The sequence below is a fragment of the Scyliorhinus torazame genome, chromosome 15, assembly GCF_047496885.1.
Source record: "Scyliorhinus torazame isolate Kashiwa2021f chromosome 15, sScyTor2.1, whole genome shotgun sequence".
Classification (NCBI taxonomy): Eukaryota; Metazoa; Chordata; class Chondrichthyes; order Carcharhiniformes; family Scyliorhinidae; genus Scyliorhinus; species Scyliorhinus torazame.
Window position 1 is genome coordinate 128962798 of NC_092721.1, and position 22275 is coordinate 128985072.

The 22275-nt window shown below is 48.5% G+C and overlaps 1 protein-coding gene across 3 annotated transcripts in view; it reads left to right on the forward strand.

The window, feature by feature from the left end:
* The window catches only part of dync2h1 (dynein cytoplasmic 2 heavy chain 1), an 866357-nt gene that overhangs the window by 652380 nt on the left and 191702 nt on the right, over positions 1-22275 (forward strand). For all 3 annotated transcript variants that reach the window (XM_072476728.1, XM_072476730.1, XM_072476729.1), the window contains 2 exons: positions 5619-5830; positions 9385-9489. In XM_072476728.1, the coding sequence (XP_072332829.1) occupies positions 5619-5830; positions 9385-9489 (317 nt within the window). The remainder of the gene's footprint in view (positions 1-5618; positions 5831-9384; positions 9490-22275) is intronic.

The following is a 22275-nucleotide window of genomic DNA, read 5'->3' on the forward strand; positions in this document are numbered from 1 at the left end:
GCTTTGTCTGTTAACATGTTTGTATGACCCTACCAAAATTGGAGCTGTGCACTCCCATGGTATTGGTGCACCTGGACCTATAGCATAGATGGGAAAATGCCAAAGTTTGAGACAAAAGGCTCATCTATAATTTGATTAGGCTAAGAACACAGGAAAAGCTTTCCCAGAGAACTTGGTCTGATAGCTCGCTAAATAAATGTAACATGGATATCTGAGTAAGATTCATTAAATGGAGAATATATTATCATTGAGATGCAGTATCCTTGTACCAGGCCAATCAAACAGACCAACAAAAGTGAATTGCGAGAGTTCACCAGTTTTTTAAAAAATATGTTCATTGAAGTTTTACATAATAGATTAACAAACAACCAACGAGAACGCAAGAGTGCAAGAAATTACAAGCAAATATAAAACAAAAACACATAATTAAATTAAGCACCTCCTAACAGCTGATAGCATCTCGATCCTTAAAAAAGGAAATAAATGGTTGCCATCTTAGGTAAAACCTCTCCACCGACCCCCTAATAGTGAATTGTATGAATGACAATAAATTGCCCAATTAGGCAGAGATACTGGCAGAATGGGAGACCTCCAACCAATCAATATTCGCCTCTGGGCTATCAGTGAGGCAAAGGCGACAATGTCCACCTCTACCCTCGAGTGAAATGCCAGTGAATCCAAAATCCCAAATATGGCTACCAGTAGACATGGGTTTAAATCTACCCAATTATCTCCGATATAGTACTAAAAAAGGAAGGCCAGAAGCTGGCGAGTTTGGGGAAGGTCCAACACATATGTGTATGGTTAGCTGGGGCAAAAGAACAGCGGCCATATCTGTCCTCAATGTTTGGAAGAAAAACACTCATCCTTGCCTTGATGAAGTGTGCCCTGTGTAACACCTTAAACTGAATTAGGCTCAACCGGGCTCATGAGGATGTCGAGTTAACCTCCCTCCAAGCCTCACTAGTAAGTATAGGACACAGCTCACTTTCCCATCTCGCCCTCACCCCGTTTAGGGGGAGGGATCTGACAAGAGAATATAGTCATATAGATCTGCAAAAGACCCCTTGCCAGGCAGGAGCCAACGATAAAATCTTTTTTTTTTTCTTTTTTTTAAATATATTTTATTAAAATTTTCAAACACAATTTTTTCCCTTACAAATCAAAAAAATAAAAATACAAGTAACATGATAACTGCAATATAACATTGTGTAACTAACATGGTAAACTAACCAAATAACACGAAGTAATACTCCCCCCCCCCCCGCCCCCTCCCCCCTCCCCCTGGGTTGCTGCTGCTGGTCATCTATCTTCCCTCTAACGTTCCGCTAGGTAGTCGAGGAACGGTTGCCACCGCCTGGTGAACCCTTGAGCCGATCCTCTCAGCGCAAACTTCATCTGCTCCAGTTTTATGAACCCCGCCATATCGTTTATCCAGGCCTCCAGTCCGGGGGGTTTCGCTCCCTTCCACATGAGTAAAATCCTACGCCAGGCTACTAGGGACGCAAAGGCCACGACATCGGCCTCTTTCGCCTCCTGCACTCCCGGCTCATCCGCAACTCCAAATAAAGCTAACCCCCAGCCTGGTTTGACCCGGACATTCACCACCTTCGAGATCACTCCCGTCACTCCCCTCCAGTGCCGGACACAACCAAAACATATGTGTGTGGTTCGCCGGGCTTCCCCCGCACCTCCCACACTTGTCCTCCACTCCGAAGAACCTGCTCAACCTTGCACCCGTTATGTGTGCTCTATGCAGCACCTTAAATTGGATCAGGCTAAGCCTGGCACACGAGGAAGAGGAATTTACCCTACTTAGGGCATCAGCCCACAAACCCTCCTCAATCTCCCCGAGCTCTTCTTCCCATTTTCCCTTCAGTTCGCCCACCAACTCCTCCCACTCTTCTCTCATCTCCCGGTATATCTCTGACACTTTGCCCTCCCCGACCCACACCCCCGAAAGCACCCTGTCCTGGATCCCTTGTGTCGGGAGCAGCGGACATTCCCTCACCAGTTGTTTCGTGAACGCTCTCACCTGCATATATCTAAAGAAATTTCCCCGGGGCAGCTTATACTTTTCCTCAAGCACGCCCAAGCTCGCAAACGTCCCGTCTATAAATAAATCTCCCACTCTCCTGATTCCTACCCGGTGCCAGCTCTGGAATCCTCCATCCAGCCTCCCTGGGTCAAACCTATGGTTGTTCCAGATCGGGGACCACACCGAGGCTCCCAGCACACCCCTCTGTCGCCTCCATTGCCCCCAGATACTTAATGTCGCCGCCACCACTGGGTTCGTGGTAAATTTGTTTGGTGAGAGCGGTAGTGGCGCCGTCACCAGCGCTTTTAAACTCGTCCCTTTACAGGACTTCATCTCCAATCTTTTCCACGCCGCTCCCTCTCCCTCTATCATCCATTGACGAATCATCGCCACATTGGCGGCCCAGTAGTAGTCGCCCAAGTTCGGCAACGCCAGTCCCCCTCTGTCTCTACTACGTTGTAGGAACCCCCTCCTTACCCTCGGGACCTTCCCTGCCCACACGAAGCTCGTGATGCTCCTATTTATTTTTTTTAAAAAGGCCTTAGTGATCAGTATAGGGAGACATTGGAACACAAATAGGAACCTCGGGAGGACCATCATCTTAATTGCCTGCACTCTGCCCGCCAGTGACAGCGGCTGCATGTCCGACCTTTTGAAATCCTCTTCCATTTGTTCCACCAGCTGTGTCAGATTGAGTCTGTGTAAGGTTCCCCAGCTCCTGGCTATCTGAATCCCCAGGTATCGGAAGTTTCTTTCCACTCTCCTTAGCGGTAGGCCATCTATCCCTCTACTCTGGTCCCCAGGGTGTATCACAAAAAGCTCACTCTTTCCCATGTTAAGCCTATATCCCGAGAAATCTCCAAACTCCCTCAATATCTGCATGACCTCTGTCATCCCCCCCACTGGGTCCGTTACATACAGCAGTAGGTCATCCGCGTAGAGTGATACTCGGTGTTCCTCTCCCCCTCTAATCACCCCTCTCCATTTTCTGGAGTCTCTCAGCACTATGGCCAGTGGTTCAATTGCCAACGCGAACAGTAATGGGGACAACGGGCATCCCTGTCTTGTTCCCCTGTATAGTCGAAAATACTCCGACCTTTGCCGACCTGTGACCACACTTGCCGTTGGGGCCCCATAGAGGAGTTTAACCCAGCTGACAAACCCGTCCCCGAACCCGAACCTCCTCAGCACCTCCCATAGATACTCCCACTCCACCCTATCAAATGCCTTCTCTGCATCCATTGCCGCCACTATCTCTGCCTCCCCCTCTACTGGGGGCATCATTATCACCCCTAATAGCCGTCGCACTTTGACATTTCGTTGTCTCCCCTTTACGAACCCTGTCTGGTCTTCGTGCACCACCCCCGGGACACAATCCTCTATCCTCGTTGGCAGCACCTTTGCTAGCAACTTGGCGTCCACATTTAGCAGTGAGATAGGCCTATAGGACCCGCACTGCAGCGGATCTTTATCCCGCTTCAAGATTAGCGATATCTTTGCCTCCGACATTGTCGGGGATAAAATCTTCTTCAAACAGGAGGAAGGTGGAGCCAAAGGAAAAGAAGGAAAAACCATGCGAGAAAAGTCGCAAACTTGAAAATAACAAAAAAGGCTTGAATTAGGTAACTCAAACTTGTCAGCCAGCTCTGTAAAATTGGCAAACCTCCCCTCCTCAAACAAGTCTTCAAAATGCTCAAGTCCTTTTGATTTCTAAGATTTAAATATTAGATCCAATTCAGAAGGTAAGAAAAGGTGATTGTTCATAGAACTTATCATAGAATTTACAGTGCAGAAGGAGGCCATTCGGCCCATCGAGTCTGCACCGGCTCTTGGAAAGAGCACCCTACCCAAGGTCAACACCTCCACCCTATCCCCATAACCCAGTAACCCCACCCAACACTAAGGGCAATTTTGGACACTAAGGGCAATTTATCATGGCCAATCCACCTAACCTGCACATCTTTGGACTGTGGGAGGAAACCAGAGCACCCGGAGGAAACCCACGCACACACTGGGAGAACGTGCAGACTCCGCACAGACAGTGACCCAAGCCGGAATTGACCCTGGGACCCTGGAGCTGTGAAGCAATTGTGCTATCCACAATGCTACCGTGCTGCCCCTTGTTACAAATAGGGGCCAATGAAGACAGGGAAAGGAGTGTAAGCTGGTTTAGTACAGTGGGCTAAACAGCTGGCTTGCGATGCAGAGCGATGCCAGCAGCGCGGGTTCAATTCCCGTACCGTCCTTCCCGAACAGGCGCCAGAATGTGGCAACTAGGGGCTTTTCACAGTAACTTCATTGAAGCCTACTTGTGACAATAAGCGATTTTTAAAAAAAAACTGTTGTCGAAACTGTTTCCAAATCCAAAGAGAAGAGACCACCACTGGGTTTGAGGAATATCTAGCTGGAGAGAAGGTCAATGGTGCAGTAACTATGGCAAGGAGAGTAGAAGTAGTGCATCTTCCCAATTGCTACTGTGCCACAGGTCTCCTTCAGTTCCTTGGCCAGGCCTTTAACCTTCTTCTGCCGGGTCAGATAACCAGCAGACGTGCCACTCACAAGGGGAACATCTTCTCCACACCTTATACTACACTTTCCTGTCGTTTTCAGGTAAAATGAGCTCAAACCAATGTCTTCGAGATGGAGCTGCCCTGTGTGTGACCACTAACTCCATGGCCACCACCGGAAGTCCCGACAAATATGTATTACTATTTATATCAAATTTGCACTCCATTCTATAATGAATTTCAGTGATTCCTACAGAAGTCGCAATTTCCAGTACTATCTCATTAAATATTCTGCAGTTCTCTTGAACTTTCACAGCTGAATATAGATAACCTAAGTCTTGATTTTAGAATCCAAGTAGATCAGGGTGGATTGAAAATCATCAGCTCCTCATTGAGTGAGGCCCAGGCAATATTCTTAGGTCTCTTCTATGTGCTTGTAATCACTCTCTCACATATATACTGCAGGAACCCCAACCTGGCCGGCAGACTAGAATGAGGTTTCTGGGCAGTACGAGGCTGCGACCAAGGAACAGATCAATATGGGCAATTTGGTTGTGAAGGGAGTCAGGATTGTATCATGGTCAGGGAAAAAAGAGACATGGCTGTGGTTGAGGGAGTGGGATGGGTGTGGAATAGGGTTTTCTTGTGTGGCCTGAAGATGCACTCCTGCCAATCTGGCCCTCAAGTAACTGAAAGAAAAATTATAAACTTACCTTTCTGGCTTCTTCTGAACGCCGGCCCACTTACCACCCAATTGGCCTAGGAACCACAATCTCCCTAGTGCAAGCATAAGTTTAAAATTGAGGTAGAACCCTGATAATTCGACTGGAGCCCAATCTGCATGTTTCTAGATGGACCTTGTAGACCACTGGGGGCCATGTGCAACTGCTAACAACAGTAGTTTTGACTGACAAACTATAAGAAGGCCAATGCGACAAGATAGGAAGATATGTTGACGCCCATCCCATTTGCCTACCTGGCAGGGCTAAGTCAGGATTTTAGTGTTATCTATGATGTATCCTCCATTGTAGTACGATCTTGGAAGTCAACAATGATTGATTTGATATCCACAGAAACAAAGGATGTTCAATGGGAGTTTGTTCGTGGTCTGCTGGAAAATGCTATCTATGGTGGACGTATCGACAACATATTTGATTTACGAGTCCTGAACTCGTATCTGGAGCAATTTTTCAGCCCCAGAGCAATTGCAGGATCACAGTCGAGGAGCAAAAATGTAGCTTCATTTCCATCATCCATCACTGTGCCCAAATCCTGCAGCATTATGGTAGGTGATGTTAATCATGTATGTAGCTGCAAACAGTGGAAATTTTCCATCTGGCAGGAAATTACATTTTAATTTAATTTTGAAAGCTTCATTGGAGATGTGGATACACTTGTGTCATTTGCTGTTGAAGAATTTCTTTAATAACAAACTTTAAACAGCTGGCATAATTAAACGGGATTCATTTATAAAAGCGTCTTCTATGTGCATGAACTTTCATGTTTTGATTAAATGAACTTGCAGGTCACAATAGGAGATCATTGTAATAGCTGTAATATATTTAAATAAAATAGACCTTTATTCTCTACTCATTAGTCCAGTTATTGTCATCAATATTATATTTTTGTTTGAAATGTATTTGTTATAGAATATTTTAATCTAACTCCTGATTCCTTCTCTTTTGATCCATCTGACACACACTAAAATTAACACCGCTCTCAATTTGCTGCACAACTGTGTCCCTCCCACACTTATGCAATCATTCTCACCAGTTCCCAGAAGACCTGCTGCTCCCAGTATTTGCCCAGTTCTATCTCCCCATTACTTTTAACAATTACTTCTGTATTGTTAGATTGCTTCTTCGACATCAAGAGTTATAAATTCCACCAGCTCAGTATCTGGAACAATGAAACACTATTAAACACTTGCTGCTGATTACAGCCCTCTTCTTGCTCATTCTCTCAGACTTAATCTGAATGACCTGCAGCAGGATTCTCCGACCCCCCACCGGGTCGGAGAATCCCCGGGGGGGGCGGCGCGAATCCCGCCCCAACGCTGGTTGCCGTATTTTCCGGTAGGTTTTCGGGTGGGGGCGGGGTTTACGCCATGCCGGTAAGGGGCCATTGGCAGCGGCCCCCCCAGCAGTTCTCCACGCCCCGATGGGCCGAGCGGCCGTCTGTTTTTGGCCAGTCCCGCCGGCGTGGGTTAGACATGGTCCCACACGGCGGGACCTGGTTGGTAAGTCGGCTGGGGCGATCCTCGAGGGGGCCTGGGGGGATCTGACCCCGGGGGGGGGCCTCACGGTGGCATAGCCCGCGATTGGGGCCCACCGATCTGCGAGCGGGCCTGTGTCGTGGGGGCACTCCTTCCTTCCGCGCCGGCCCCTGTAGGGCTCCACCATGGCCGGTGCGGAGAAGACAACCCCCTGCGCATGCACCAGAATACGCCGGACAACCTGCGCATGCGCGGAACCACGCCGGCGGTTCTGTGCATGCGCGAGATCAAGCCGGCCCTTTGGCGCATGCGCAAACTCGCGCAGTCCCTTCGGCGCCGGCTGGCGTGGCGCCACCCCTCCGGCGTCCATCTAGCCCCTGGAAGTACGGAGAATTCCGCACTTTCGGGTGCTGTTGACACCGGAGTGGCTCACGCCGGTTTTCCCGCCGGCGTGGGGACTTAGTCCCTCGAAAGGAGAATCCCGCCCCTGGACTTTCATCCTTGAGGCGGATAGTGGGAGTCAGGAAAATTCCCGGCTCTGCCTACCCACCTCGAGTGAAAGTGCCCGCAAGGGCGGGATTTTCAATGTAGAGGGAGGGTGTGAACTGGTCACCCAACGTGGAAACATTGTTTGGAAGCAGCCATAGGCACTGCCTGCAGGGGTGGGCTATTTAAAAGGCCTACTTCAGTACTGCGAACCAGTTAAAATAAAAACCGAAAGGCCCACCAGGCTTCACCCCCTATACATTCCTTATACCCTATCCATGCCCTCATCATGGCCCCGCATGACCCCCCCTGCAAGGTGTGACCTCACAGAAACACAGAAAAATACAGTGCAGAAAAGGCCCGTTGGTCCACCTAGTCCACACCGCTGCATGAACGGCATTTGATTTGCCAATCCTAATCCCATTTGCCAGCACTTGGCCCATAGCCTCGAACAGAGGCTCCCACACACCCTCCAATGGCCCCTCACCAGGAGGGCACTATGAACCAGAAATCTAACTAGATCCGCCATATAAATCCTAAAGACAATGAGAACGGGTCAGGGACTGGGTATTTTGCAGCAAGTTACTCACCTCTTGACTCCCCAAAGCCTTTGGGTCGATGAGCCAAAAGGCATTCTTCTGCATTGTAGGGGTTCTATTCTATATTCTGTCCAAACTCCAGAAAGCATGTGGCAGGATTTTTTTGGAATACTCTCCACTTGCCTGGATAAGAACACTTACAACAACACCCAAGAAGTTTGACAGCATAAATGAAATGAAATGAAATGAAAATCGCTTATTGTCACAAGTAGGCTTCAAATGAAGTTACTGTGAAAAGTCCCTAGTCGCCACATTCCAGCACCTGTTCAGGGAGGCTGGTACGGGAATTGAACCGTGCTGCTGGCCTGCCTTGGTCTGCTTTCAAAGCCAGCAATTTAGCCCTGTGCTCAACCAGCCCCTTAAAGCAGCTGGGTTGATTGACATCCTATCTACCTGACATGTTCACTTTGTCCACCACCAGCTCTGTGTATACCATCTAAAAGACGCATTGCAGCAAAGCTCAGCAAGGCTTTGCAACAGCGCCTTGCAAACCAGTAACTTCTACCACCTGGAATAACAAGAACTGTAGATGTGTGGGAGCATCACCAGTTGCAAGTCCTCCTCCAAATCACACACCATCCTGACTTGGAACTATACTATTGTTCCTTTATCAGCGCAAAGTCAGTTAGATTTCTGAATGGGGATAAGGCTTTATCTGGAGGTGAGTCTCTTGCTGCAGTTTCTTCTCTGCTCGTGGTGCAAGTATTTATGCAGCTGGTCCAGTTGGATTTCTCGTCAATGGTGACTTCCTGATTCTCCCTCACTAACAGCAATGTGGGTGTATCTTCACACGTGGACTGTGGTGATTCATGAAGATGGTTCCCCACCAACAACACTTGCATTCCATGAATGAAGAAAATGAAATTTCAGATATGTTAGACCTAATTTTCCAATTCCCTGGGTTTATGAATTACACTTACAATTGGAAGAAAAGCTTGCATCACTCCATTAATTAAAAAAAATGAGGGGCGGGTCAAACCAGTTAATTGCACTCGTTAGTTTAACTCAGATGTGTGGAAGTTACTGGAATACTTCAGCAGAGACAGATCTATCAATAAGCTGATCCAGGAGTGATAGCGTAGATAAGTGAAGGGTAAGTTATGCCTGACTAACTGTGGAGAATGTCACTAGAATGATTATCGGGAATGTTTATGCATGTTGTCTGAATGGATTTGCAGAAAATAAATAAAAAGATTATCAGAATGTTCACCGAATTTGAGGTGAACTTTAGGTTGTTTGGAAGATAAAGAGATAGACATAAGAACATGAGTGAAAAAACATGTGAAATTCAAGGCAGAACTGCATAGCCTTTTTGGTTATTCGGGATTGAGGGATACGTTATAGAGCTAGAAAGTGAAGTTGATGGAGAAAATCAGACTTGATTGTACTGAATGGCAGAACAAGCTCAAAGGGCCGAATGGCCCACTCCTGTTCCTATTTCATATGTTCTTATGGAGTTCATTAAATGCAGTTACACTTAAAGTAGTAAGATCTATTCTCGGATAAGGCATATTGATTCTCCATTTTTATCTGTTATAGGATTACCGTGCCATTATTACCCATTTACCAGAAGATGACAAACCTGCATATTTTGGTTTACCTGCCAACATAGAACGATCATCACAACGCATTTTCAGCAACCAGGTAAATAGCTCAGATTTTGATATCATTTTAAGGAATGACAGTTGTGAGCATCATCTCTGCTCTATGCTCTGCATCAAGAAATGCTTAATTCCCAGAAAATAGGCACCCCAGAGAGACAGACACAGAACTACACTTTCAGGAATCAATCACTGTGTAATGTTTACAGTCATATATTTGAAAGTTACGAATAAGTGTTCCCAGACCTGAAATGTCTGCACCCCTCTGCCTCCCCCAGTGCTGTTTAATCAAGCCTTTCTTCACTGGTGGGTCAGTGATGGTGCGTGCCTTTTCAGTAAGACACCTAGATATGATTGTGGGACTCGCACCATCATGCCCACCCCACCACGGAATACCTATTTATTCTTCACGCCGTAACCCTCTCTAAGCACAACAGAATCACAGTTGGAATTGAAACCAATATTCCACACAAAACACACCTTTGCCCAGTGTGAACCTAACTATATGTTTTACCCTTCCAGGCACAGAAACATCAAGTTAACCACTTAAAACTGTACCTTATTTCTAATGTTTATCACTACAAATATAAATCCCTTAAAACTACCTTTGTTTTTTAACAGTGGCACAAATAGAAATTCAGGACTGGGGTCCTAAATCAGTAAATGGTAGAATGGGGGCATTGGCCGCAGTGCAAGTGATGGAGGGTAGGTGTTGGTGATGGAGTGGATGTTATCAAGTGGAAAGTAGTTTAAATAATAGTTTGAGAGCAAGCAAATAGGAAGAAAGTATTGTAACAGTCAAAAATTATGCTTTAGGCAGCACCGGTAAAGGGAAACTAAAAAATGTGAAGTCATTAAGCAAGGAGAGAGAATAAAGAAATTAGTGAATAAAACAGTGCAGCAGAAGGATAGTTTAGGGTAAGTGACCCAAATAATTATTCTTTATACAACCATATAGGCATGAATTTTGCATTTGCAGTATGCCCAAGGTCAACACGGTGGGAGCAAATGTGAAACCCGCTCATCCTTGAGATTGGGTTGTTAACGCGATATTACGCTGCTGGGCCAATAAATATCAACAAAACAAACTATGCCACAAGTGTCTAAACAGCACAATCATACACAGACCTCTGTGTATATATTTGTTCATCTTATTTGAGCCTTGACTTTCATCCCACCCTGGATCGAGGTTGCAGTTGTAATGTAAAGGCTAGCTGGCCAATCGGCTTGCCCACCAATTGTAAAGGCAGATGGGAAAACTCAATCAATTTCTGTTTAACTAATTTAAATTTGCTTCTTAATTGGCGGCGGGTGTGCTTCCAACTCGCACATGTGCCGATCAACCAAAATATCACTCGACGCAAAGTTGTCAGGCTGCGTGCCAACATCTTTGTGCGATTTTATGTGCTTCTGTTTCAGGTGCAATATGGAACACGTTGATTGAATTGTAGCTGACAATTCAAATTGGAGGATATGCCATGACAACCATTACTGAGACATGACTGAAAGACAGTCAGGACTGGGAAATAGATATACCAGGTTATATGGTCTACAGGAAGTACTGGGAGAGGGAGGAGTAACCTTAGTAATTGAGGATGATATCACTCCAATGATAAAAGGAAGATGGACATAAAGGTAACAAGTTAACAGAGACTTCAGGGGTAGAATTAAGAAACATAAAAGGATTTAAGATTGAAATGGGAGTTAGGGATAGGCCCCAGTAGCAACTGACATGGCAGAGTTAATAAAAGCAAAGATCAGACAGGCATGTAACAAAGGCATAGTAATTTTAATTGGTGATTTTAGCTTTCATATATGTGGATTATGATAAGCGGATAAGTACCTGTCAGAAAAATAATGAATGACTTGAGTCTTGAAAGTTTTTGGTAATTTCAGGATAGTTTACTGCAACAATATGCCCTCATATTAATAAAGTGCAAGCCATACTAGATTTGCTAATGCAAAATTTAATTAACAGTCTAATGGAGTATTTATCTAATAACAACTATAATATAATTGAGTCCAACATAGGCTTGAAGGTTTTAACAGAGAGCTTCTTCATCACAGTGAAAATGTAGCCAGAGGACCCAATGTGGAAATCCCATCACCAAGCCCAACTCACAGCATTTTTGCAGGGGTGGGAATGCGGGCTGGTCAGAATTTGGACATGGGTGTTTTCACGGAGGCTGCTGCTTATATTAAACTGCAACTGCCTCCAGTCATGTCTGATTTTCAGCAGTTACGAGTGGGAAGCATGACTTCTGCAGATTCAATCCGGTAGGAGCATCTCTGAAGTTTACAGAGTTGCTTTGATAGGTTCGGGTATCCTTTTGGAGGAGTGCAAGAATCCCATTTGAAAATACAGAAAAATGGCAGCAACTGCCGCAGAATTGGCAAAAAATCATTCCCAAGTGTCTGGCTTTAATTCAAGGGAGTAAGAAGGTGAGACAATTGCACGTTGCAAGGTAAAATTGTTTGCACCTACTGTTGAGTACGATTGAGTGGTGGGGAAGGAAATGGCTCGGCATAATTGCATGGTGCCATGGATGTTTTAGTTGTCACTCCCAGATAGCATGCTGTACTCCTGACCACTATAAAACCTACTTTTCTTCCTTTTAGTCACACTGTTCTGCCATGCCAGTGTGAGGAGAGGGAACTGGTGAAAGGTCAACTGTGTTGTTGCTTCCTTGGTGGCAAGAGGGCAGGTGAATGGGCTAAGGAGTGTGTCATTGTTCATCATACATCCACTGAGGCATAATATTTAACTACAGAATTTCTTCAGCAGGTAGTGCCATTGCTGTGTATTGCGAAGCCACCCGATGCTTTAAGTTGTTCAGTGTACTCTATAGCACTGTGGCATGCTCTGTTCCCAATAGAACTATAAATTAATTAGCTTTTATCCTCAAACTTACCCTTTGATTCAGGGATCTACAGGAATAACCCTTTTACTAGACTGACAGGTTCCAGGAAGAAACACACTACGCAATTCTCCGGAAAAGTCTCTACGTGTGGTAGCGAGCGGGAATTGCCACGAGCTTCCCGGTGCTCGGCCCAGCGAGGCGAGCAATGCAATTCAATGTTAATTGGTCCACTTAACGAGGCCTCACGGGCTTCTTGCCCCAAATGAAGACGCGCCAATTGATTCGCCGGCACCGCACTCGCCAGCTCTCTGCTAAAAAAGGTCAAGCAGCACTTAAACTGCACTGTCTCAGCCAACACCAGCCAGCTCGCAACAATGGCGCCCAGGAGACTGGCCCCAAAATTCGGGGACACTGACCTGGTGAGGCTCCTAGACGCAGCAGAGGCCAGAAAGGATGTCCTGTTCCCCCGAGGCTCCCAAGGGCGAGCCACAGGGCAGCCAGTGCTGCCTGGGATGAGGTGGCAGCGGCCGTAAGCTCGAATAGTATGACTAAGAGGATGGGCTAGCAGTGCAGCAAGAAGGTCAATGACCTACGGGCAGCACGAGTGAGTAGACTCTCCACAGAAGCCCTTCCACCAGGTTCCCGTTTTTCAAAAGGAGTACTAATCGACGCTAGCGTGAGCACTTGCTGGGGAGGCTGCTGAATGACGGGAGGCCATTGGATAGGGGGTCGCTCTCATTGATTATATGGAAATGGAGCTTAAGTCGTGATAATTGATTTCTCGCCTCACTACGGCGAGATCCCGATTTCGCCTATGAGAGCCGGCCGGTTGCATCGCAAACTGTTTGGGGCCCAGGACAGATCCTGTTTTTGGCATCTCCCAGTATTCACCGTTCGCGTGGCGCTCTCACTCAAGTGTAACGAGTCCTGAGAATCGCACCCCAAGTAATTTTGAGCTTTTTTGATTTGGGGAACCTACATGACTAATTGAAACATCCCTGATCTACACTTCAAGTTCAAGGCATTTGCCAAGATGCCTTGAGACAAACTGGCCCTTCCAAATAGACCCAAAGTAATCATAATAGTTCTAGGTCTGAAAACCTTTAACCACCATCGCACCATCACAGTTATGTCATCCCCAACCCCCTATCCAGCCAGCGCACTAAAGCATTAAATCCTCAGTTGCCCCATTAAATCCTGAGTTACTATCTGCTCCCAGGCTTTTGTTGAGACTTCTTCGTAACTGATTGTAAAATGTAACTTGAGGAAACCCCATTTTTCTCTAAAATCAAATTTCTTTTAACTTAATTATGAAGAATTGTGCTGCCTTAAACTAAAAAGGTGAAAATGCTTGACACATTTGTCTAACCTGATAGGTGTTCAAATATCCCCAATAAAAAATAAGAATTTGAAGATGAGATATTCTTTTGATGCTTAATATGACATGGCTGAAGGTTAAGCAGAAGATATGTTTAACGGTGGCATTGAAGTTTATACAGCTGTGCATTAATGCAATCTATTCGACAAGTCATAAACTTATGTTATCTATAAGTCCCTTAAAAATCTGTTTTTCAGTAATGTCCATAACTTAGGTTGATAAATAAATTGTACTTGTCTGACCATTGACCTGGAATGGAATAGATTCAGGTATATGCAGCAGTGCTGTTGAGTGGACAGCCTTCAGTAATCTTGGCTTCTCCAGTGCACCGATAAATAAATCCCCTGGGTTGCCTGCCTGCTGTATTTCAACTAGCCACAGAACCGGAATACATTAACTGTATAGATTGTACCTCTCTGAGTACGTGGCTGAAATTAAGAACTCTGCAGCAGAGCGAAAGCTACTGAATCTAAGACAAAATAACTCATGTTCAGTGAGACATTTGGCAAATGTAGATGCCTGGTACTGTTATTTTTGGAAGTGATAGTCTGAAAATAAATTGCAGGCTAGATAATTGAGTTTATTAATAAAATTGTGACTTTTTTAAACCTTCCAATTTGTCATGCAGCCGGAGAGAATTAGCATGAAAATATTGATTACTGTATGACTCATAACATTTGTTTTCCTTTCATGTGTGAAGGTCTGGGAATGAAAGAACACAAGTGGTCAATTTCTTTACATTAGTGGCAACTCTGCTTTTTCTTGATTGTCTCAATTTGGAAATTAACTGCAAGGAATTCAGTGTAATCTTTGAATAACACCGACTCAGCCTTTAAATCATATGCATCTTTCTATCATTGTATAACTTAAGGCAATAAAGTGTATAGGTAAGGGTTGTGGAAGTATTGACTTAATCAATTATATTTCTTGCTTGGGTCATAACTAAATAATAGTGAATTTGCTAGAAGTATTTTCTTAAATTTTCTTTAAATATTTTCTTTAATTAACTTTTCGATGTCTGCACTTCACAGCTTCACTGAAATCTACCACCTGCTGCAGCTACAACTGCAACCTTAGAGCAGGGTAAGGGTAGTGTTGTCAATGGCTGTGAAGGTGACCTTGGCAATGAAATTTTGTGCATCTGACTCCTTCCAGGCTGGAGTTGGAAATTTTTGCAACATCTTTGGCGGTATTCTCCCATTCGGCGGCAGAGTGTCCACACCGTCAAGAACGCTATCGCGTTTCACGACGGCGTGAACTGGCCGCTGGGAGTACTGATTCTGGCCCCTACAGGGGGCCAGCACGGCGCTGGAGCGGTTCACGCCGCTCCAGCCTCCCATCCCGGCGTGAACTGTCTGCCCCGGGATCCACGCATGCACAGTGGCGCCGTACATGCGCAGTGGCGCCGGCGCCAACCCACGCATGCACGGTGGCCTCCCTCAATGCGCCGGTCCCGACGCAACATGGCGTGGGGGTTCAGGGGCCGGCACGTAAGAAAATAGGCCCAGGGAGCGAGAGGTCGGCCCGCCCCATCGGAGGCCCCCCCCGGGGTTGGAGCCCTTCTTCTCCCCTCCCCCCTGAGGCAGCCCCCCCCCGACCCTGCGCACAGAGTTCCCGCCGGCTGCGACCAGGTGTGGACGGTGCCGGCGGGATACTGCCATCCGGGCTGGAGAATCGGCGGCCCGGCCGCGTAGAGCGGCCGGCGACGCGCCAAACGCGCCGGTGCCAATGCGCGATTTTCCGCTCAGCAGAGAATCGCGTGCTGGCATCTGGGCAGTGTGGCGCGGTTGCGGGGATTCTCCGGCCCGGCACGGGACTGGGAGAATCCCGCCCTGGGCTGGATTCTCTGCAGCTCTGCGCCAAAATCGCATTTGACGTGGGAGGGGAGAATCGACTTTCTCGAAGAAATCGGGCCCGGCACCGCTCCGGCGATTCTCAGGGCCCCGAATATCCGCGCGTCCGTGAATTACACCGCGCCTCTGGGGGGCTATTGCCAGAGGCCCTCCCAGCAATCCTCCTCTCACGACTGGCCGAGTTCCCGGCGACGTGGAACTAACATGGTCTGGCCGGTCGGGACTCTCGTGTGGCGGCTGCGGTCTCATTCCACGACCACCCTGGAGCGGGGGGATCGGGCACCGGGGGTGGCCTAATGGGCGGCCGGGACACAGATTGGGCCAGTCCGATGCAGGGACGCGTGGCGGCGGATGGTGGGACCTACATTACAGAGCTGCCTCCGTGGTCTGAGTCCGCCATGGCGCTCGGCGCGACCGCTGGAGGTCACCACTGTGCGCATGTGCGGAACCGGATGGGCGGGGGCCCGTATCCGCAGCCAAAGCTGCATGAAGCTTACCGAGTTCCTGCTAACCCCCTGCAGGTAAGTGAATAGACTTTTATTTTTCTCAGGAAACTGGGGAGTGCAGTGCGAGCGTTTTTACCGGCGTGGGGACATAGTCCCATTTTGGGAGAATCCAGCCCATTGTTCCCTCTCTCTGAAGAACGGCTAGTAAAGTGAGCAATGGCTTTGCTGGGATTGTACACTTTTCCATGGTGCACATTGCCATTGACTGCACATAGTTTGCTTTGCAGGCGCTTCATATCAATTTGGTTTCACAGCGGAACCAAAATTAATTCCACTCCCTCAGTGTCATTTGATGTCTGACCGTATGCAGCATATCATGCAAGTCAGTGCCCGGCATACTGGCAGCAGCCATGATACCTTTATTCTTTGACAGTCAGCTGTATTTGAGCCACCACGACAGACCAAAGTTTTGGTGATGCAGGAACTCTGCTGACCACATAGCTGATCACTCAATATGCATGCATTGAGAGCCATTGGGCACGATTTTCTGGCCTAGTGCTCTCGCTCAATCGAAACCAGGCTGGCGAATAGCGGAAGGGGCCGTAAATGACAACTGCGCCAGGTGTCAAACAGTTTGCGATGCAACCAGCCAGCTCCCATAGGTAAAATTGGGATCCTGCGGCGAGAATCCAGTTATCACCACAAGCCGTATTTCCATACAATTAACGGGAGCGACCCCATATTCAACTGCCTCATTTGATTTATAGGCCTCCTCAGCAAGTGGTCATGCTGGCACCGATTAGTACTCCTTTTGAAAAATGTGAACCTGGTGGAAGGGCTGCTGCGGGGAGCCAAGGAGGTGAGTAGCCATCTTTGTCCACAGGCAAAGAGTCCAGGGGTGCTGGGCGTGCCGCCCCAGTACTCGGCGGGGGTTGGGGGACCCTCGTCTTGGGGGGGGGGGGGGGGGGGGGACAGCCTTTGCATCAGTGGGCTGCCATCGGCGAGGGGAGGAGGCACTGGGAGCGGGTAGGGGTGCGCAACCGCACGTGGCATCAGCATGCCAATCCCTGGATCATGTGTACCCATTCAGGAGGCAGTCCTAACCCCCGCCCGTCTGCCTCACCAGACATATCCCCCACCGACTGCTGAGGCCTCTGGCCATGCCGCTGAAAGCTATTGCTGATGGGGAATTGGCAATCGTGGTTAAGTGAGCACTTCGCACAACACAAGTAAATTCCCTGGGTGGGCGGGCCATGTAGCATGTGGGAGTCATTGCCTAGCATCGCAATCACATGCATGAACACAGCAGGAGGCAACACCACACATGCAGCTGCCAACTTCCAAACACCCAGGGGATGGGACAAAGCTCCAGGGACATGTCCATGGCCAGAGGGTGGGTGCGTACTACCGGGAGGAGGAGATTTGGAGATGAGCCAAGGGTTCGGTGGTCAGACCGCATTGCAGAACAGAGGCATCACACTGCTTGTGGTCAAGTTATTTAATGTGGGGCAGCACGATGGTGCAGTGGTTAGCACAGCTGCCTCACGCATCGAGGTCTCAGGTTCGATCCCGGCTCTGGGTCACTGTCCGTGTGGAGTTTGCACATTCTCCCCGTGTTTGCGTGGGTTTGGCCAGCGCAACCCAAAGATGTGCAGGGTAGGTGGATTGACCACGCTAAATTGCCCCTTAATTGGAAAAAATGAATTGGATACTCTAAATTTTTTATTTTTATAAAAAGGTTTTTTAATGTGTCACAGGTGTCCATCAATGCCCCACTCTCCTGATAGTTATGCCCCACTCACCCACCACCCCCCTTCACCCCCTACCTCTCCCCCCCCCCCCCCAACCTTCTTCCCTCCCCCTCCCCTGGTGCCCTCAGTGAACCTCAACGTGCTTCGCCTTTCTTGCTTTACTGCTACGCTTACGTGTGACCCCAGGATGCACATCTGAACTGGAGGCAGTCAGCCACTTACCACGTCCCATGGCCTTCGATCCTTCTGGGGGGCGTCCTCTGGGGCCGGAGGGCCCCGTCGCATTTGTCGATGACACATGCACAGCCGTGCCGCACTGTCCCGTATGCTGACTGAGACCCGGCCTCATCAGAGGGGTGGAACTCAGGGGAGCTGGTGGCCACCATCCCCACTCCATGGGATAGTTCCGGGTTGCCACCCAACGCCCTCTCCTCCCGGTCGGTGCCCACAAGGCCCCGGGGTTCACCTCGGGACAAAGGGGCAGCTGATTCGAGCCCCGGCTGCCCCTGCATCATCTGGCTCTGTCAGTCCTGGCAGGTCTCCGGTGTCTGCACCATCGCGCGACGCTTTCGGCGATGCTCTTCAGTGATTGGGACATGCTCTGCAGCGCCCTGACAATGTCCACCTGCGACTGGGACAAGCTCCACAGCAGCTTGGCCATTCCCATCTGAGAGCGAGTCATGTTCCACAGCACCTCATCAAGGACTGGGTAACATGCCCAGCAAGTCGGACATTCTGCCGAGGCCCTCCACCATGGCTGTCACCGACTGCACCATGCCTTGGACATCTTCACTCATGGTGCTGACGTTGTGCACCAGGCTCTCCACTGTGGTCGCCACCCTAGCAGTGTTGGCCTTGGTGCCACGCATTCCCGGCGCCATCTCCTGCGGCCGTAGCCTCTGGGACTCCTCCAATCGGCTTTGGACTGCTGGAGCGCCGCTGACATCTCACTCTGAATGCCCGGCTGCTCCCTAACGTCTCCAACAGCTTCGGGTAACCGATTTCCAGAGGCTCAGCATCTGGTTGGGACCCAGTGGGTCCTGGGATTCAGCAGACCTCCGACTGCTGTTTCACCTGGGGGTTCCTGCCTGCACCAACTATGTGGCGCTCACCAGATTGTGCCTCAGAAGCCTGTTGACTAACATTTCCTACCAAGGTCTGTGTATCTGCGTGGTGGAGGGTGGGGATGACAGCTGTGACATGTCGTTCGTGGCATCCTCGAACCACTTGTCAGAGGTGTGAACCTGGGAGGGGGCCACGTGGAATGGACCGGCGCCATCGGCTGGAGGATCTGCAGGAGAATGGACATATGGTCAGTGGGACGGATGGATCAGTCAGTAAGACAATAACAACTCATGTGTGATAGCTCCTCCGGATCAGTCCCAATGGATCCTAACTTCTGCGGCATCCGCCGACTTCTGTACTGGTGACTACCCTGACCTCGACCACCCCCGTCACCTCCAGGGCCCTTTCCTCGAACGTGGCGAGGACTCGTATGTCTGGTACCCCTCCACCAGTCTGGGCCCTCTCCCGATTTTGGGAGAGCTTCTCCTGCGGAGACACAGAGAGGATATTGTTAGCCGTATGTGTGGTGCACAGTGGTGGGAGGGGCGATGTAAAGGAAGGGTTGGGGGATTTGAAGGGAGGGGGGGTGAAGGGAGGGTTGGGGGCGTAAATGCTCGCATGGGGGCGGAAACGTCTCAGGGCGCTGGGGGGGGGGGGGGTGGCATTGGTGTCTACTCACCTGTGCTTCCCTGTGTAGGTTGTTGACCCTCTTGCGACACTGGAGGCCAGTCCTCCTGGTCACACTCCCCGAGCTCACGTCCCCGCAGCCTTGTCCCAGGTGGCAGTGGCTGCCCTCTGGTTCACCCTCCGGGACCCTCGGGGGAACATGACATCCTAACTAGCCTCCACCACATCGAGGAGCCTTCCCAGGTCTGCATCCTCGAATCTTGGGGTCACCTCAGTCATGGCTGAGAGCTGAGTGAGGCTGGCTGTGCAAGTGCTGTTTAAGTACTGCTCAACCTTAGTGGGGCGATTAGCGAGCACGGTCTCAGCAAATTGGCTGGCGAGCCTTCATTTGCGGAGAGAAGCCTGTGAGGCCTCATTAAGTGGACCAATTAACGTTGAATGTCGCTGCCAGCCTCACCGGACAGAGCGCCAAGAGGCTCACGGCAGTTCCCGCTCTCAGAAACCTTTCCGGAGAATCATGCCCATTATGTCTGAAGATATGTGATAGAGCTGAAACAATGCTTCCACTGCCGGCATCACTCTGGAGAAGCCTGCAGTACCCAAAAGGATGGGTACCAAAATTTGCAGTGGCCATTCAGCTCAAGAGCATGAAGTAGAGAAAATGGAAGCTAGGAGACAGCCCCTCACTGCTGAACCGTCCAGAAGGAATTCATCAGTTGCAATACCGGTAACTGCAACCCTAATTCCTCATTCATTAACAGTTCCATATCTTACCTTCCCTCTGTCACTGGTTATTGCAGCATATGTTGGGCCACAATGCAAAAATAAACGCCATTACAAAATAAAGATCCCGATCCAAATGTGTAAATTAAATCGTGACATATTGCATGCAAAAGGCAACAAATCACCTTTGTGCATTCCATGTGCCTTTGTCTCTCCTGGTGCTTCTACGTAGTGCTACCCAATGGCTGGTCCAAAGCTGCTGACTTTAGTGTAGGAGACTGCAGATAGCCTTGGAAGATGATAGACAGTTGAAAGGCTGCAGATGGAAGACTAGCCAAATGACCCCCATCCCAGGAGAGACCCTCCCCCCACCTGAGCCCCTCCTGCCCACCACAGGCCCTCTTACCCCCTATTTCCCATGAAGGACCCCGGTCGGCATTATGGAAGCAATTGTAGGGAGGGTACTCACCCCCTTGCCACCCTTCGGAGTGCAAGCCACCAGGTTGGCACAGCCAAGGGGTGGGGCGTGAAGGGGGGAAATTGTGATGGGGGAGACGGGGGGGGGGGAATCAAGGGGAGCTGATTGGGGGGAGAGGAAATCTGTGGGGGCGAAGGACTGAGGGGGTGGGACCTTCTATCGATCTGAGGGAAAGGGGTAGCTATAACAGAATTCTGACACTGATCTCTGAGTAGCGGGACCTGTTGGAGAGATTAAGTTCCACTCCTTTCAGGTCCAGCGACAACTCCAATTTCCATGCCATTGAATGGCATGGAAACCCCAATCCTGGCTAAAAATCTTTCTAAGTGCCGTTGAATGGCACGCACGTTTTTTCCTGCTGGCAGGAGCACTTAGTCTCCAATCAGGAGAATCACACTCTTCAACATGGTATATCTAGTTTTCTGAGGATACAGTTATTGATACCAAAACAATTGAGGCATTTCCAAACAATAAACCTTGGATATCAAAGGATTTTAAAAAGTGCCTGAATGGGAGGAAGTTGGCATTCCTTAAAGGTGAAATTGATATTGTAAAGGGAAAATCAAGGGATCTAATACTTATTTATTTAAGTATGTAGATTATATGGCTTTGATGGAATTATTTTTAAAACATAAAATGACATCTGAAGGAAATTATTTTGAACATGTTGCCATCCTTCAGAAATGGTGTCACTAGAGTACTCTGCAGATTAATGTAGATAAATCCAAAGAGCTACTTTTATGTAGCAATGACTTGCACATGTGTGAACCTCCTGTATGTTGACCAGTAGAGGTTGTCGAGTGTTTCAAGTATCTGGGAAAATAAGCTAGGCTTCACAGATAATACCGAATCTTTAAAAAGACTAGTCAACGTCTGTTTTTAATTAGAAAACTGAAAGGTTTGGAGTGAGTGAAGATGTTTTGGAGAAGGTATATAATAGTCTGGTACAAAAGTCTTTTAACATTCAACATGACAGACTGGTGTGGTAATGTGAAATGCAAATGTGCACTGGCCAGAATTGTCAACACTGCAGGTAAAATCATTGGTAGATGGCAGTCACAGCTCGATAATTTATTTAACAACGCAGTTAAGAGGAAAGCTCAGGCCATCATTGATGATTACTCTTACTCTTTATATCATCAATTTGAAAGCCTCCCTTCAGGCTGGTACTTTAGAATGCCTATTGCTAGGAAAAATCCATTCAAGAGGTCTTTGGTTCCTGCTGCCATAGGCTTATTAAATAACATAATGTACATTTAACTTATTTATTTTAATGGCAATAGATGTTTTAATGGCAGGATGTAATGTGTTAGGTTTGTATGGTATGTATGTAGGTATATATTAAGGGCTGGATTCTCTGCACCCCGAGGCTGAAATCGCGGCCGCGCCACAGCGGAGAATCCAGTTTGACGCTGTAATTGGGCCTGGCACCGGTTCGGCAATTCTCCGGGCACCGAAAATTGGCCTCACCAAGGAGTATGCCGCACCACCAAGGGACCATTGCCAGAGGCCCGCTCAACAATCCTCCGACCCCGACTAGCCGAGTTCCCGACGGCGTGGAACTAACATGCTATTGCCGGTTGGGATGCTCGCGTGGCGGCTGCGGACTCAGTCCGCTGCCGCCGTAATCGGGGGCAGGCTGATTGG